This window comes from Periophthalmus magnuspinnatus, chromosome 17 (assembly GCF_009829125.3).
Source record: "Periophthalmus magnuspinnatus isolate fPerMag1 chromosome 17, fPerMag1.2.pri, whole genome shotgun sequence".
In the NCBI taxonomy this organism is placed as follows: domain Eukaryota; kingdom Metazoa; phylum Chordata; class Actinopteri; order Gobiiformes; family Gobiidae; genus Periophthalmus; species Periophthalmus magnuspinnatus.
Window position 1 is genome coordinate 30,087,378 of NC_047142.1, and position 14,843 is coordinate 30,102,220.

General features: G+C 41.5%; 1 protein-coding gene across 1 annotated transcript in view; it reads right to left on the bottom strand.

The window, feature by feature from the left end:
- Window positions 1-3,547: 3,547 nt before the first annotated feature.
- Window positions 3,548-14,843, bottom strand: part of lig1 (ligase I, DNA, ATP-dependent) — a 121,383-nt gene continuing 110,087 nt past the window's right edge. The window contains exons 25-27 of the mRNA XM_055228472.1: window positions 13,054-13,197; window positions 11,077-11,169; window positions 3,548-3,725 (exon numbers count right to left, since the gene is read on the bottom strand). Coding sequence (XP_055084447.1) covers window positions 3,651-3,725; window positions 11,077-11,169; window positions 13,054-13,197 — 312 coding nt within the window. The 3' untranslated portion in view covers window positions 3,548-3,650. The remainder of the gene's footprint in view (window positions 3,726-11,076; window positions 11,170-13,053; window positions 13,198-14,843) is intronic.

Here is a 14,843-nt window from a genome sequence, read left to right on the forward strand (position 1 = left end):
TGTTTAGTCTTGGTTCAGGTGTAGTTTGGTCCTGGTTTAGTCTTGGTTCAGGTCTAGTTTGGTCCTGGTTTAGTCTTGGTTCAGGTCTAGTTTGGTCCTGGTTTAGTCTTGGTTCAGTTCTAAATTGGTTCTGTTTTGGTCTTAGTTCAGTTCTAGTTTGGTCCTGGTTTAGTCATGGTTAGGTTCTAGTTTGGTCCTGGTTTAGTCTTGGTTCAGTTCTAGTTTGGTCCTGGTTTAGTCTTGGTTCAGGTCTAGTTTGGTCCTGGTTTATTCTTGTTTCAGTTCTGATTTGGTCCTGGTTTAGTCTTGTTTCAGTTCTAGTTTGGTCCTGGTTTAGTCTTGGTTCAGTTCTGATTTGGTCCTGTTTAGTCTTGGTTCAGTTCTGATTTGGTCCTGGTTTAGTCTTGGTTCAGTTCTAGTTTGGTCCTGGTTTAGTCTTGGTTCAGTTCTGATTTGGTCCTGGTTTAGTCTTGGTTCAGTTCTAGTTTGGTCCTGGTTTAGTCTTGGTTCAGTTCTGATTTGGTCCTGTTTAGTCTTGGTTCAGTTCTGATTTGGTCCTGGTTTAGTCTTGGTTCAGTTCTAGTTTGGTCCTGGTTTAGTCTTGGTTCAGTTCTGATTTGGTCCTGTTTAGTCTTGGTTCAATTCTGATTTGGTCCTGGTTTAGTCTTGGTTCAATTCTAGTTTGGTCCTGGTTTAGTCTTGGTTCAGTTCTGATTTGGTCCTGGTTTAGTCTTGATTCAGTTCTGATTTGGTCCTGGTTTAGTCTTGGTTCAATTCTGATTTGGTCCTGGTTTAGTCTTGGTTCAGTTCTAGTTTGGTCCTGGTTTAGTCTTGGTTCAGTTCTGATTTGGTCCTGTTTAGTCTTGGTTCAGTTCTAGTTTGGTCCTGGTTTAGTCTTGGTTCAGTTCTGATTTGGTCCTGTTTAGTCTTGGTTCAGTTCTGATTTGGTCTGGTTTACGGTGCATTCACACTTGCACATCCATTACGTGCACATTGGAACTAAGTCAGGACTAAACCTGAAACAAAACCAGGACTAAAACAGAACCAAACCAAATCACTAAAATCCTCCAGTCACGGTTTAGCCCTAGTTTAGACCTGATTTAGTCCTGGTTAAGACCTAGTTTAGTCTCTGTTTAATCCTGGTTAAGGCCTAGTTTAGACCCAGTTTAGTCCTCGTTAAGACCTAGTTTAGACTCTGTTTAATCCTGGTTAAGACCTGGTTAGGACCTTGTTTAGACATAGTTTAGACACCCTATTTGTTAATTCAGATCCTGGTTAAGTCTTAGTTTAGACCTGGTTTAGTCCTGGGTAGTCCTAGTTTATACATTGTTAACATTAGTACCTGTATTACTTTACTTAAGGTCTTGGTTCAGTTCTGACATGGTCCAAATTTAGACTTGATTTGTGTTAAAGTCCATATGTTTAGTCTTGGTTTAGTCCTGTGATAGTCCTACTTTTTAACTCAGGTTTAGGATCTGTAGTGTCTTAGTTAAGGTCTTGGTTTAGTTCTAAGATAGTCCTAATTTAGACCCGATTTATGTTAATGTCCATATGTTTAGACCCGTTTTAGACCTGGTCCTTATTTTCCACACTTTCTCAACACATCCACAGGTATCATATCAGACAAACCCAGTATGACTCCCATTTTCAAATATGGAACAAATAATAGACATTTCCTTGTATATTTTGAGAACAGATTCTGCATGATTTCAAACCATGTGCTGAATGAAAACAAATCTTGTGTCGGAGGAAAAATGCAGTGAATTTGGTATTTGCGAAATTACCTCTTTGACAATGGCGTCCTCAGAAGACGCCTCCCACTCTGTCGTCAAAACAAACAGCGGGCGTCTCATTCTGTCCATAACAACTCGAGATGGAGATGCAAAAATGCAGCATCTGTAAATGTGACAAGATGAGACGACAAACACAGGAATTAAAGGTTTCAGATGTATTCACAGGTACTCTGTAACTTTTCTGGTGGGGGTGTAATCTGCTGTCTCAACGTGTTACACATCAGATCTGTGGAGAGGCAGTAAGAATTCATGTTTGTCAATGTATTTTTGAGCAGAAAAACACCTGCAATTGAATAAATACTAATACTTAATAGAGAAGCTTATGCAACTTTTAGCTATAAAATAGTCACATTTTATTGCACTGAAAAACTTGCGTCCTTGTCCTAACCGGGCTTGCATCTCCACAAACCTGACTCTTATCTGGCCCGCAGGACAGCACCTTCTGCTTGTTTCCATGGAAATGATGTTCCTTTGGCTATTATCTTCCACATTTGGGCATAAATCTAATCTATCTCCATGGAAAAAGTATCAAAGTATGGTTTTCACTTTCGGTTTCCATGGAATCATGCAGGAAATGTGCCAACAGAAAGTTACGTACTGTACCTTTACCATACTGCAGAACATTCCAGGCACAGTAAAAGCATTAAACAAACCAAATGGCAGACCTCACACAAGAAATGTTCCACAGTGCTTCTTTAAATCTAATCTTCCAGACAAGCAGCAGTAGAATCAAGTCATTTTACTAGTTCTCACAATTGCATTATCTTGACACATAGGTCATGATATTTGCACCATTTAGTTTTGGGAACAAAATTAAAAAACAAAAAAATAAAATAAAAAACTTAATTTTGAATACTGATAATATTTGAATGACTATTGTGATGGTCATATTGAGCTTCACCAGTTCGATACATACCTGCTTTTCCTGTTTGTGTAATCCTTCACATTCAGTCATCTCCTGTTCCACCTGATGATGTCATGAAGTGGTGCCCTCCTCCACCATGACAAACTCCTTCATGTTTTTAAGGTCCACAGTAGGGTAGCAATAATGATAACACTGGTAATTAGTAATAGCAGTTTATGTAGTAAAATAAATATTTGCATAATTTTTACACAAACATGTCAAATTGACAGATGGTCCAATGCAGATTTACTTTTGAGCCGATACCAATATCTGAAAAGTCTTACTGCTGCAGCATGAGGTATGTGACTGATATGAGGCTCACTACTTTTTAAGCCATCATTAAGTTCATAAGTGAACTTTTTGCTTTATATAGCTCATTTCACACCGTCAACCCACTTAGCCAATGACGATTACATACAGAAATATAAGGTAAATATCTTTAATTTTTACTATCACACGAATACATATATTTGGGATCAAAAACTAAATCATCCTAATTAGCTTCATAAGGCACAAAAAGCCTTAAAGTGTGTTTTCATGTTTTTCTAATCATGACTTGGTTCGTTGGAGTTCACATTAATACTTCTATGTAACAATCTACGCACAAGGACCACATTTTTTTTGACAGTTTAAACATGAATTTAACAAAATAAAGGTGTTGGCATTTATTTTTATTTGTTCAACTGTATATGTGTCAGATCTGCTGTCCATGTCCAACCAGGTAAGTAAAATCATATACTTCTCAAAAATAAAAAAAACAGTGACAATATTACATCATAGGTGCTTCAAATGCATCATTACTTCAAAGCACAACTGCACAAAGGTGAAATCATGTACTGAGCCCAGTCCAAATCTTAAAACTGCTCTTTATTTTCATCAGCATTACAAACACATTGTAGCTATTTACAATTACACTGATTGGTGTCATTACTATGGGCGCGGCGGGGAGGGCATCAGTAGTAATCCTCTGGGTCCGCCTTCTCTCCCTGATTCTGGATCTGCTGCTGCTTCCTGTACAAATCTGCAATCTGTGGAATGAGAGAGGGAGGAGAAGGAAAGACAGAGGGAGAAAGGAGAGGACAGAGGGAGAGGAGGGAGGAGAGATTGTAGGAGAGAAGATAAGGGATGTGATAGAGTGAGAGAGGGGAGAAAGTGAAAAGAGGAGAAAAATATAGGTTAGTATGTGTGAAAGGGCATGAAAAAAAGAGGAGAGATAAGGAAGGAGGAGTGAAAGGGAGGGAAAGAAGAGTAGAGAGAGACGGGGAAGGGTGAGGGAAGAGCGAGATGATTGAAAAGTAGACAAAAGTTGAGAGAGAGAGGGAGAAAAGACAGGGAAGTGTGAAAAAGAGGACAGAGATAAGAGAAGCAGGGAGAATAAGAGAAGAGAAAGAGAGGGAGGGATAAGGGGTGAGAGGGAAGGAGAGGGTATGAGAGGAACAGGGATGTAGAAAGACAAGGAGTGAGGGAGAGCGAGAGACAGAAAGAGGGTGGAGAGAAGTGATCAGGTGAGTAACAATCAGACTAACGATAAAAACAGGTGCTGTGATTGGGCCAGACCCGACATGATCAGAAACTGAACATTTGTAACTAAAGCCATGAACGAACTGATCGCAGCTAAACAAGTGTGTGTCAGTGTAGAGCGCTGTGAGGGCTGGGATGACACTGTACCCGTGGAAACCAGCAGGGGGAGCCTCTTTTGCAGGACAAGAGTCAGGTTTGTGGAGATGCAAACCCACTCATAGTAACGACATGTGTTTTTCAGTGCTGTTAAATCAGTGGAAATGAAAATAAACAAAACATTTTCATTGTAGCCTATTTGTTTGGCTAAAATGTTGCCTATTGGGGCTTTAATTAAGTGGTTATTAAGCGTGAATCACTTATTCAATCAAATCTTCATTCATGCTTTAAGGTTTATCCAGGGGTAAGGTGATTTTAACCTGCCATGACAATAGTGTGATCTTTGTATAGATTTGTTTTTTTTCTATTGCCAATTTGAATATTTTATTTATTGGTTGACTTTGCATTGGTATTTAGTCATTATAAATTCATATACTAGTTCATTGTCGATTATAACTTTTATAAATGTTTTAGTCAAATTTATGCCAACATGATCCTGCAGAAACTAGACAAGTAAAATGTAAACCAAAGACTATTTACATTCAAATATTTTCCTCATACGCCTGGTTGGGAAACACCGGGTTAAGATAAGATACACGTTATTGTCCCCATAGCGACATCCACTGCATTTGACCCATCCCTCAGTGTCTCTGGGTTAAACCTGTCAGGAGCAGTGGACCCATCTCCAGATCTCAAACTAGTCTTGGTCAGGACTGCCTTAGCTGGAGGATTTGACCCATTGTACATGTTTTGAATTGATGGAGGAAACTGGAGCGCCTGGAGGAAACCCAGCCAGACACAGGGAGAACATGCAGAACATCCACACAGAAACACCCAGGAAATGAACCTGGGTCTTTCTTGCTGTGAGGGGAGTGCTGTAAAATGTGCTATACAAATAAAGTTGGACTGGATATAAGACGATACCAGGTCCAGAATATTGAATGTGTTTGTTTAAAACGTCTGAACACTCTCCACTTGTGTTCACTGGCAGCAGTAGCAGTAAAGTGAATATCTGTCCAGCAGGGGGCCTAAGCAGAGCGCCACATTAAAGTCCACATGATTCCTCCCACTGAGTCCGACTCTGAGTTCCGAGTCCAAGTCCGAGTGGGAAATATTGATCCAGAATTCAGCAGGATTTCAATGATCCGCTACTGCCAATACTGCTGCTGTTTAACCTGCAGGGGGCACATTAACATGGGGCACACCACAACTAATGACTCTGTTCATGTTTATTCAAAAGTGCAAAGAGGCCCCGACAAGTACTACACCAGGTCTGGACTAGGACATTGAGTAAAGCAGATCTCGACAAGAAATTATGAGTCTAAACAGCTCTTGAGATCACAGTAAGTCCACTGTGTTAGCATGCTAGCTGTTGGTAATGCAAAACTTGGCTCTGACCTCTTAACGCTGTGAAAAAGTGCTTATAAACTCATCATGGTGAATAATCGGGGTGTTCAGAATGCTTAAAGTGAGGAGTAACTTTGGACGCTGCAAACTGTTTAAAATGAATTAGCTGTTTTTTTTTTATGTTTTTAAGTCAGTAAAAATCAGGTACAGTGCCTTTAATGTTTAAAGAATATATATATATATATATATATATATATATATATATATATATATATATAAAAAACATAAAAGAGTTTATGCAAAAAACCTGTAAAGAGGCGTGCATTTTGAGAAGCGCTAACTCCATTACGCCATTCTTAGGCTAATTACAAGTTTGTTTTTAAATCAGGAAAGATTCCACTAACGTAATTCTCTCTTGTGCAGTATCAAAATGAACTAAACAAGAAGATTACCTTAAATCCCTTGTGCTCGCTTCAGGGTAATATTTAAAGTCTCAGATATTTGGCGACTCGCTAATTGTGTTACGCTGCTTTTCTTCCTCGTGTAAAGTTTCGGTTTAAATAAGAAAGAATTATAATTTGGTCCAACAGTGTCAAAATATAGACATGTTTTTGTGGGATTTATGAAGGCGGTGCATTCCCCACAGAGCCAAGGAAAAAAAGAGACAACGTAAAGATATTCTCAGGGACAAACAACAGAAAATGTAAATGTTTTAAAGGGCCTGCACCAGAGAGGGGGAAAGAGAGAGGGAGAAAGGAGAAAAGGAGTAACACAGAGAGGAGGGAGGGGTGAGGGAGAGGAAGAGAGAAAGAGAGGGAGAAAGGAGAGGAGGGATAACACCCTGAGAGAGGAGCGAGGGAGGAGGAAGAAGGAGTAAGGGAGAAGTAAGGGAGTAAGGGAGAAGTGAGGGAGAGAAGGATGGAGGGGTGAAAGTGAGAGAGAGAAAGACAGAGAGCGAGAGAGAAGGATGGAGGGGTGAAAGTGAGAGAGATGGAAAGACAGAGAGCGAGAGAGAAGGATGGAGGGGTGAGGAAGAGAGAGAAAGAATGTCAGAGGGAGGAGTGAGAGGAAAAAAGGACAGAGGGAGAAGTGGGAGGAGGAGAGAGGAGAGAGAAGGAGGGAGGGCTTAGGAAGAGAGAGTACTGTATTTTCTGAACTATGTCACTTTTTCCACAGTGTGTCCGGGGGTGTGACTTATACTCAGATGTGACGTATATGTGAAATTATTAAAATATATAATTTCACATCTTCGTTATTGTCACACAGACAACTGGAGGCGGCGCTCTAGACTTGTACCAGTGTGACAGACATAGGGAAGAGGAAGTGGTGCTTCATCTATCCCTGGCGCAGGTGGAGTTGTTCAGAAGTGACACTGAGGATGAAGAATTCAGTGGATTTAGTGATTTGGAGTGAGATCCAGAGTAAACTTGTTTCTTGTTTTTTATTCTTTATTTATCTGATTAACTGTTAATATCTTACGTTAACAAACCAGACACGTGTTCAGTTCCGTCTATGCTTCATGTAGCTGAATAAATATAAATGTGTTATGTTAGTACTGATATTCAACCTGTTGTTCTCTATTTTATTATTATTATAACTTTCCTTTAAAGATAAAATGTCTGTTCTTGGTCTTGGATTTTGTGAAATACACTTTCCCAAAAAAATGTGACTTATAGTCCAGTGCGACTTATATGTTTTTTTCTTCATTATTATGTAGTTTTAGCTGGTGCGACTTATACTCCGGAACATACGGTAATAATCAGTGTGTATTATTTCTTTGATTGGACTAAACCAGTGGATCTCAAATAGTGGGGGGTGCGTATGACTCCGCGTATGACACTGTAGATACTGTAGACAGCGCATACGCAGCGCGCGAGCAAAGAACAGGAGAGAGCGAACAGATCGTGACACAGGACAGTGAACGAGAGATATTTTTGCTAAAGAGTCACTATGGAAAACATTTTAACAGGGATGAAAAGAAAGGCGGAGATAGACAGAGGTAATGAGATGCGCAAAAGTCCCCGAAAAGTAAGACAAGGAAGTCTGATGAAGAGTATTTAGCACTTGGCTTCACCGTGACTCTGGTAGGACATGAGGACAGACCGGTGTCTGCTGTGGCAGCGGACAGTATGAAACCAAATAAGTTAAGGCGCTACCTCATTACACCTCAGTCACACTGATAAGACGCTAGAGTTTTTCAGCGTAAACGTGCCAAATATTGCCAACAGTCATCCCGCTTTGTGAATGTCACTTAAACCAACAAGCACTGTTAGCATCATAAGGTGGCATACCAAATTGCTAAATTGCTTGTTTTAATTTGATATTTATTTAATTTAAATTTATTCATTTGATGTTTACTTAATTGTATTTTTTTTAATTGGTATATTTAATTAAATTTCATGATATTTTATTTTTTCAGTATCAAATGGTTCATGGGGGGGGGGGGGGGTTCTTCTTCATAGGGGGGGCATGATAGAAAATAATTGAGAAGCACTGGACTAAACTAACATTATCTTACACTCAACATACAGAGAACTTAAAGGAGAACTATGTAACTTCTATTTTTACTTAGATAAATTCAATTTCTGCAGAATAATCCAGGCTATCTCCATGGAGACAAGCAGATGACATCACCAAGCCAAGTTACAGGTCAACTCTGTGGAGATGTGAGCCCACTTCCAGTATTGTGTTTATTAATGTATATTATGTTGCTACAAATAAACAAAGTGAATACTGTACATGGAAGATGGATAAGTTAATGTCATACTGTGGTACATTCCAGGCTAAGTTATAACATCTCCATGGAGGCAAGACAGGTGGAGGACCAATCATCTTGTAATGTACCACCATATGGCATTAAAGTGCATTTACCTTGTATTCATTAAATAACAGGAGTTTTTATTGTGCTGAAATACATTGAAAAACATGTATTCTTAATGTGAGCAGGAGCATCTCCACAGAACGGACCTGTAGCTTTTGTGGTGGAGTAATCTGCTTGTCACCATGGAGACAGATGAGTTTAATTTCCTAAAGCAGAACATTCTAGAGAAAACAACTTAAAACAGGTGAGCTGGACCCCTCTACCAGGAAATGTACATACTATAACTTCAAGAATTTATGAACTTGTGGTTAGTAAAAACACTGATAAAAAGTCAATGTCCTTGTATTAGGGCTGGGCAATAAGGCAAAAAAATAAAAAATAAAATAAAAATATATATAACTTGACAATGAGATTCATGAAAAAAAATAAATATTTTAAACTTTTCACACACAAATATAAATATGTATATGTATTACTAAGTCTGAACTTTGCTGCACATACGATTGTACTGTCAGTAGAGGACTGGCTGCAGACCTAAGCAAATAATGACATTTAATCTGAGACTTTAATATAAAAAACAATTGCCACTTGTATGTAGAGTAAGAGCATTTGAAGAGGAGACCAAAACAGAATAAAACTCCTCTCCTCAGGGTGTAATTATTACGAAACAGTTCTTATCTCAGCTCTAAATTATTGCTGCTTAAACCTCTTGTTGGTGGCATCAGGAAACATGATAAAAAAGCACTGGTGGTTCTTCAGCACTGGATCCCTCAGGTTCAGGGAGGATTAAAAGAGCTCGTGTCTCTGTTGTGGTGGTTTTGTAGATTCGACTGAAATGGAGACACAGCCTCCAGCTCTGATACAACAAAAATACTGTTTACATTTATCTGAGTGTGGAGAGGAGGGCCTGACAACACCAAAGACCTGAGATGAGACCGCGGACATGAGACGAGAGACAAAAATAAATAAACTGACTCTAACCTAAAAAAAAAAAAAAAGGATAAATCTGATATTCCTGCGCGTGCTTAATGTTGTAACCTTGATGAACATCTAATTTCAATTTCAACGCTTGTCCTTAGCCAGCCAGGGACAACGGGAGTAGAACCACAAACCAGGGTTACACCGCTTGTTCAAAATTACAACAAGTAAATACAAGGTAGCAATATTCAAAAGGAAATACAGCTCTTACCAACAGCTGTAATGCTGATTTATAACATGATAGCCAAGTTTTCATCTGGTGTTTTGGGTCTAAACACGACGATGGCTGGTTTAAACCTAAAAAAACCCCTCTTTGATCTGAATCCTCACAACCTAAACCCCAGCACCTGCAGCCAATCACCACAATCCCTCTCACCTCACAGTTTGCTTGTTCTCAACGTGTCTGTGTGGACTTTGCATGTTCTGCCCATGTCCCATCAACCCAAACCATGTACAATACGTCAAATCCTCCAGCTGAGGTTGTCTTGACCAAGACAAGCTCGAGATCTGGAGATGGGTCCCACTGCTCCTGACAGGTTTAACCCAGAGACACTTTAACCGAAACCTCTGCAGCTCAGTGAGTGAATTCATGGCTTCAGCCTCATCCGTACGCTGCACATATAAATCGACATAGCTAAAGCTTCCAAATAGAAGTGAGCAAGGGCACGCTTCTGGCTCCAATTCACTTTACATTGGAAAACTGTAGCCTCTCTCTCTGTAAGTACTGCTGTCAGACTCGTCATTTTGGTTTTAAAATGTTCATATTAACCCGCTCTACATATCCCACAGACTGTATAAAGAACTGGACTGTTTTAATCCAGCCAAAGCGCTGGCTACATACAGTTCCTTTAACATTTCAGATGTTGATTGAAGACATTTTTGTATTTCCCACGGTCCCCCCTCTTCCTCCTCCTCCTCCTCCTCCTCCTCGGTTTCTGCTTTCATAATTCCACACTTGTGTTTTGTTGAGTGAAGGACGTTTCCTGAAGTGTTCCCACTGAAAACACAGTGCGCCCTTGCTTTGTTCTTATTTAAGTTTTACGGTGCAGCTCTGACCATGAACAGCACTGTAATTAAACTTTTACATGGATTTTACACAAGGCTGTTCAGCTGACCTCTAAACGAAAGACCAGAATAATAAAGTACAGGTATCAGAGGTACTCCATTTTATATCATTTATTTAGGAGAGAGGGACGTGACCAGTCTGCACCAAAAGACCCTTTAATCAATAACTGATAACAGATTCAAACTAAGGCAACAGAGGTGAAGTGTCTTGTTCAAGAGCGCTGTAAATAGTCAGAGTTGGGACTGAACAGCCAACCTTCTGTGACCATTGAGACTGAACGATTTGGAAAAAATATCTAACTGCGATTTTCCAACAAGCATTATGACAACTATTAGATTTGCGATTTTCCTCAAAGTTCATATTTCAAACACGTCCAGAAGAATTAACAAAAAGACTGAAATCTGAAGAGATAAACACGAGAATCACATTTCAGAACATGTTTGTACAGATCTAAACTACAGAGATAGCAGCCCAAACGAACATTTCACCACCTTATCCGCCGATGCCCTGGGAACGTTAAGAAAATATTTTGGTGCGTCTCCATGGTTACCTGTGATCCAGTGGTGGCGTCCTCAGGCTTCTTGTCGTCTCGGATTCGGAGGAAACGAGGGAATCTTAAAGAAATTCCCTTTTCTGGATCCACCTGAAGAACAAAGCTACTGTTATTAACACGATTTTATATGACAGTGATAAAGGCGCCTGGTATTTTTAGAGAAATATTGGCATTTCCACAACACCGCGAGTCTAGACAATGTCACAATTAATTTTAATGGAGATGAGGGACAGGGAGGAATAAAGTTAATGTGCACATTTTTGTAATATAGAAGCAACTAAATATTACTTTGAGTATGAATTAGAGGTGCATGGGGTAACTTTTCTGATGAGCGTGCACCACCTGCTTGTCTCAATGGAGATAACTGAAATCTTCCACTGAACAGAAATTAAACAGCATCTACTTTCATGAAGGCAGGATCAGATCTGTGGAGAGGCGAGCCCACTCACGGAAAGAAAAATGTGTCGTTTTCTTTATTTGGGGGGGGGGGGGGGGGGGCAATTAAAACAGCTGTAATTGAATAAATGCAAGATGTACAACCATAATGTAATGCCATAGGGAAACATTCCAGGCAATGCAGTAACATCTCCATGGAGACAAGCAGGTGCCGGATCCTCCATGAAAAAGTTACATAATGCACCTTTAATCACTTTGTATTTTTAGAGTTGTTCATGATTTTCAAGAACACAAAAGTGTTTAGATTTTTACTAAATTGAATGGGATGAAGCTTTATGGATTGATAAGCATTTGCAGACAAAATTAAAAACAAAATGTAAACGTTTTGCCTCATTCGATTAGTTAAATACTTCAACAAACTTTACTTGCGATTAATCCATTTCGGCCCTAGTCCCAACTATATAATAACAAATACTGTACATCTCCGATTCCACGCCAATGTAAGCCTTTTTCTAATGACCAATATTGTTAACCACTCCCTTACAGCTCCATTAAAATCTGTATTCACTAAGCACATTTCCTTATTATAGGCCTCTACACCTCCTCCTTTAATTTTAGTCCCATTTTCCGGCTCCACTGGGACAGCAGTAGTGATTTAACTAGCTTACCTCTCCTTTAACAACAGACGCTTTATGTTTGCACTGGGACAAACTCCAAATCGCTACAGCAAATTAACCACGATCCCTCCATTAAAGCCGCCGCCTTTTACAGCATTTTTAATAACTCAATTAAGACCAGATAATTGTGACTTTTCAGGGCTGCCAGTGGAGTGGAACATGGAGGGAGCCATCAGAGGAAAACATAGGGATTAAATGGATCAGCTGTGATTGGCTGATGAAACTGAAAGGGCGGGTTTAATCACCTACAGACAGCTGTGATTGGTCTCTTGTTAGTGCCAATCAATTTAAGGTGCCCAATGTAACTTTTCTTGTAAAGGCCGTGCCACCTGTTTGTTTCTATGGCAATGTTATGCTCACCATAAGAACGCGTCATTTTAAAGGTTTTCTTAGAAATATAAACACCCATAATAGATACAAGATTGATAAATTACACACAGGGATAAAGGAGGATGGAAGGGCAGTTTACAGGCAAGGATATAAGGGGATGGGAGGGCATCTGACACACAGGGACACTGAAGTATGAAAGAGCATTTGGCACACAGGGATATTCACAGGTTTAAGCTTTCTGTTTGAAAACGTTTTACAATTCAAAAGATATAATATTTAGTTTAAAATGTCAATTGATATGGCAGCGTTCCTAATTTCTGAAACCCATGGATATGAGCAGGGGAGGGCCATCTGGCACACAGGGATATAGGAACACGGGAGGGCATCTGACACGCGTGAACACAGGAGGATGAGAGGGCATCTTACACGCAGCGATATGGGAGGGCATTTGACACAAAGATACAGGAGAACAGAAGGACAGCAGACACACAAGGATATAAGAAAATGAAAGAGCATCTGACACACTGGGATACAAGAGGATGGGAGGGCATCTGATTCAGGATGAGCTCACCAGTCCCAGTCCGGCCTTGTAGACTGGAGACAGGGAGAGGTCGGCGCACTTGACCTCCCAAACCTGCACAGCGTCCAGCCACACATCGGGCTCAGCGGAGGTGTCGAACCGGAAGTACGCTCTGGGCTTAAGCAAAATGTGCTCCTGCAAAAACACAACCAGAGAATCAAACTACAGAACCAGCGCATCAGAGCTAGACTATTTTGGAAATATAACTAACTGCATGTTTTCTGACAAGCACAGAAATTGCGATTAGATTTGCCATTTATGTTTCAAGAGGATTCTGTTCAAAGGCCCCAGCACAGATATATTGTATAAACAGCTCTTGAGGTCTAAATAGGTCTGTTGTGTTCAGTCTGCATCCGATTTTAAAGCGTTTTATTAACTGAGCATCAGAAGGTCCTTGTTAGAATGCTAGTTGTTATCTTTACTGTGATAGCAAACCTCAGCTCTGGTTGATTTGTGAAAAGCTCTTATGAACTACTTTTGTTTTTCATATTTGTGAGACAATAATATGGACTTTAAACTGTCCAAGAGTCAGCTGCATTTCAGAACAGCTTTGTAGAAGTTTAAACTACAGGGTTAGCAGCTTTTAGTCTAAGTGTAGTCTTTTGCTCCTCCCCGAACCGCCACCTTAACGTGGTGGAGGGGTTTGAGCACCCGAATGATCCTGGGAGCTATGTTGTCGGGGGCATCATTCCCCTGGTAGGGTCATCCATGGCAAACAGGTCCTGGGAGACGGGTCTGACTAAGAGCGGTTCAGAAGCCCATCATGAAGACAGAAAGAACAAGGCCAGCTACGTTGCCTGGACTGGCGTTACCGGGGCCCCACCCTGGAGCCAGCCCTGGAGGGGGTGCTCGGCAGCGAGTGCCTGGTGGCCTGGGGCGGGTGCAGAGAGATCTGGGCTGCAGTCGAAGGCGGGGACCTCGACGACCGGATCTCCGGACATGGAGACTAGCTCTGGGGACATGGAATGTCACCTCGCTGGGGAAGAAGGAGCCTGAGCTCGTGCGGGAGGTTGAGCGTTACCCGCTAGATATAGTCGGCCTCACCTCCACGTACAGCTTGGGCTCTGGAACTCCATTTCTCTGGTGTTGCCCGCGGGGAGAGGCGACGAGCTGGTGTGGGCTTGTTTATTGCCCCAATGCTCAGCCGCTTCGTGTTGAGGTTCACTCCGGTGAAGGAGAGGGTCGCGTCCCTGCGCCTTCGGGTCGGGGACAGGTCTCTCACTGTTGTGTCGGCCTACGGGCCAAACAGCAGTGCGGAGTACCCGGTCCCTGGGAGGGGTACTAGACAGTGCACCAACCGGGGACTCCGTTGTTCTCCTGGGGGACTTCAACGCCCATGTGGGTAATGACAGTGACACTTGGAGGGGCGTGATTGGGAGGAATGGCCTCCCCGATCTGAGCCCTAGCCACAGTTTGTCCATAACAAACACCATGTTCGAGCACAAGGGTGTCCATCGGTGCACGTGGCACCAGGACACTTTAGGTCAGAGGTCGATGATCGACTTTGTTGTCGTGTCATCTGACCTCCGACCGCGTGTCTTGGACACTCGGGTGAAGAGAGGGGCTGAGCTGTCAACTGATCACCACCTGGTGGTGAGTTGGATCCGCTGGCGGAGGAGAAAGCTGGACAGACCTGGCAGGCCCAAGTGCATCATGAGGGTCTGCTGGGAACGACTGGCGGAGCCATCTGTTAGAGGGGTCTTCAACTCCCACCTCCGGGAGAGCTTCTCCCTGATCCCGGGGGGAGGCTGGGGACATGGACTCTGAGTGGGCCATGTTTT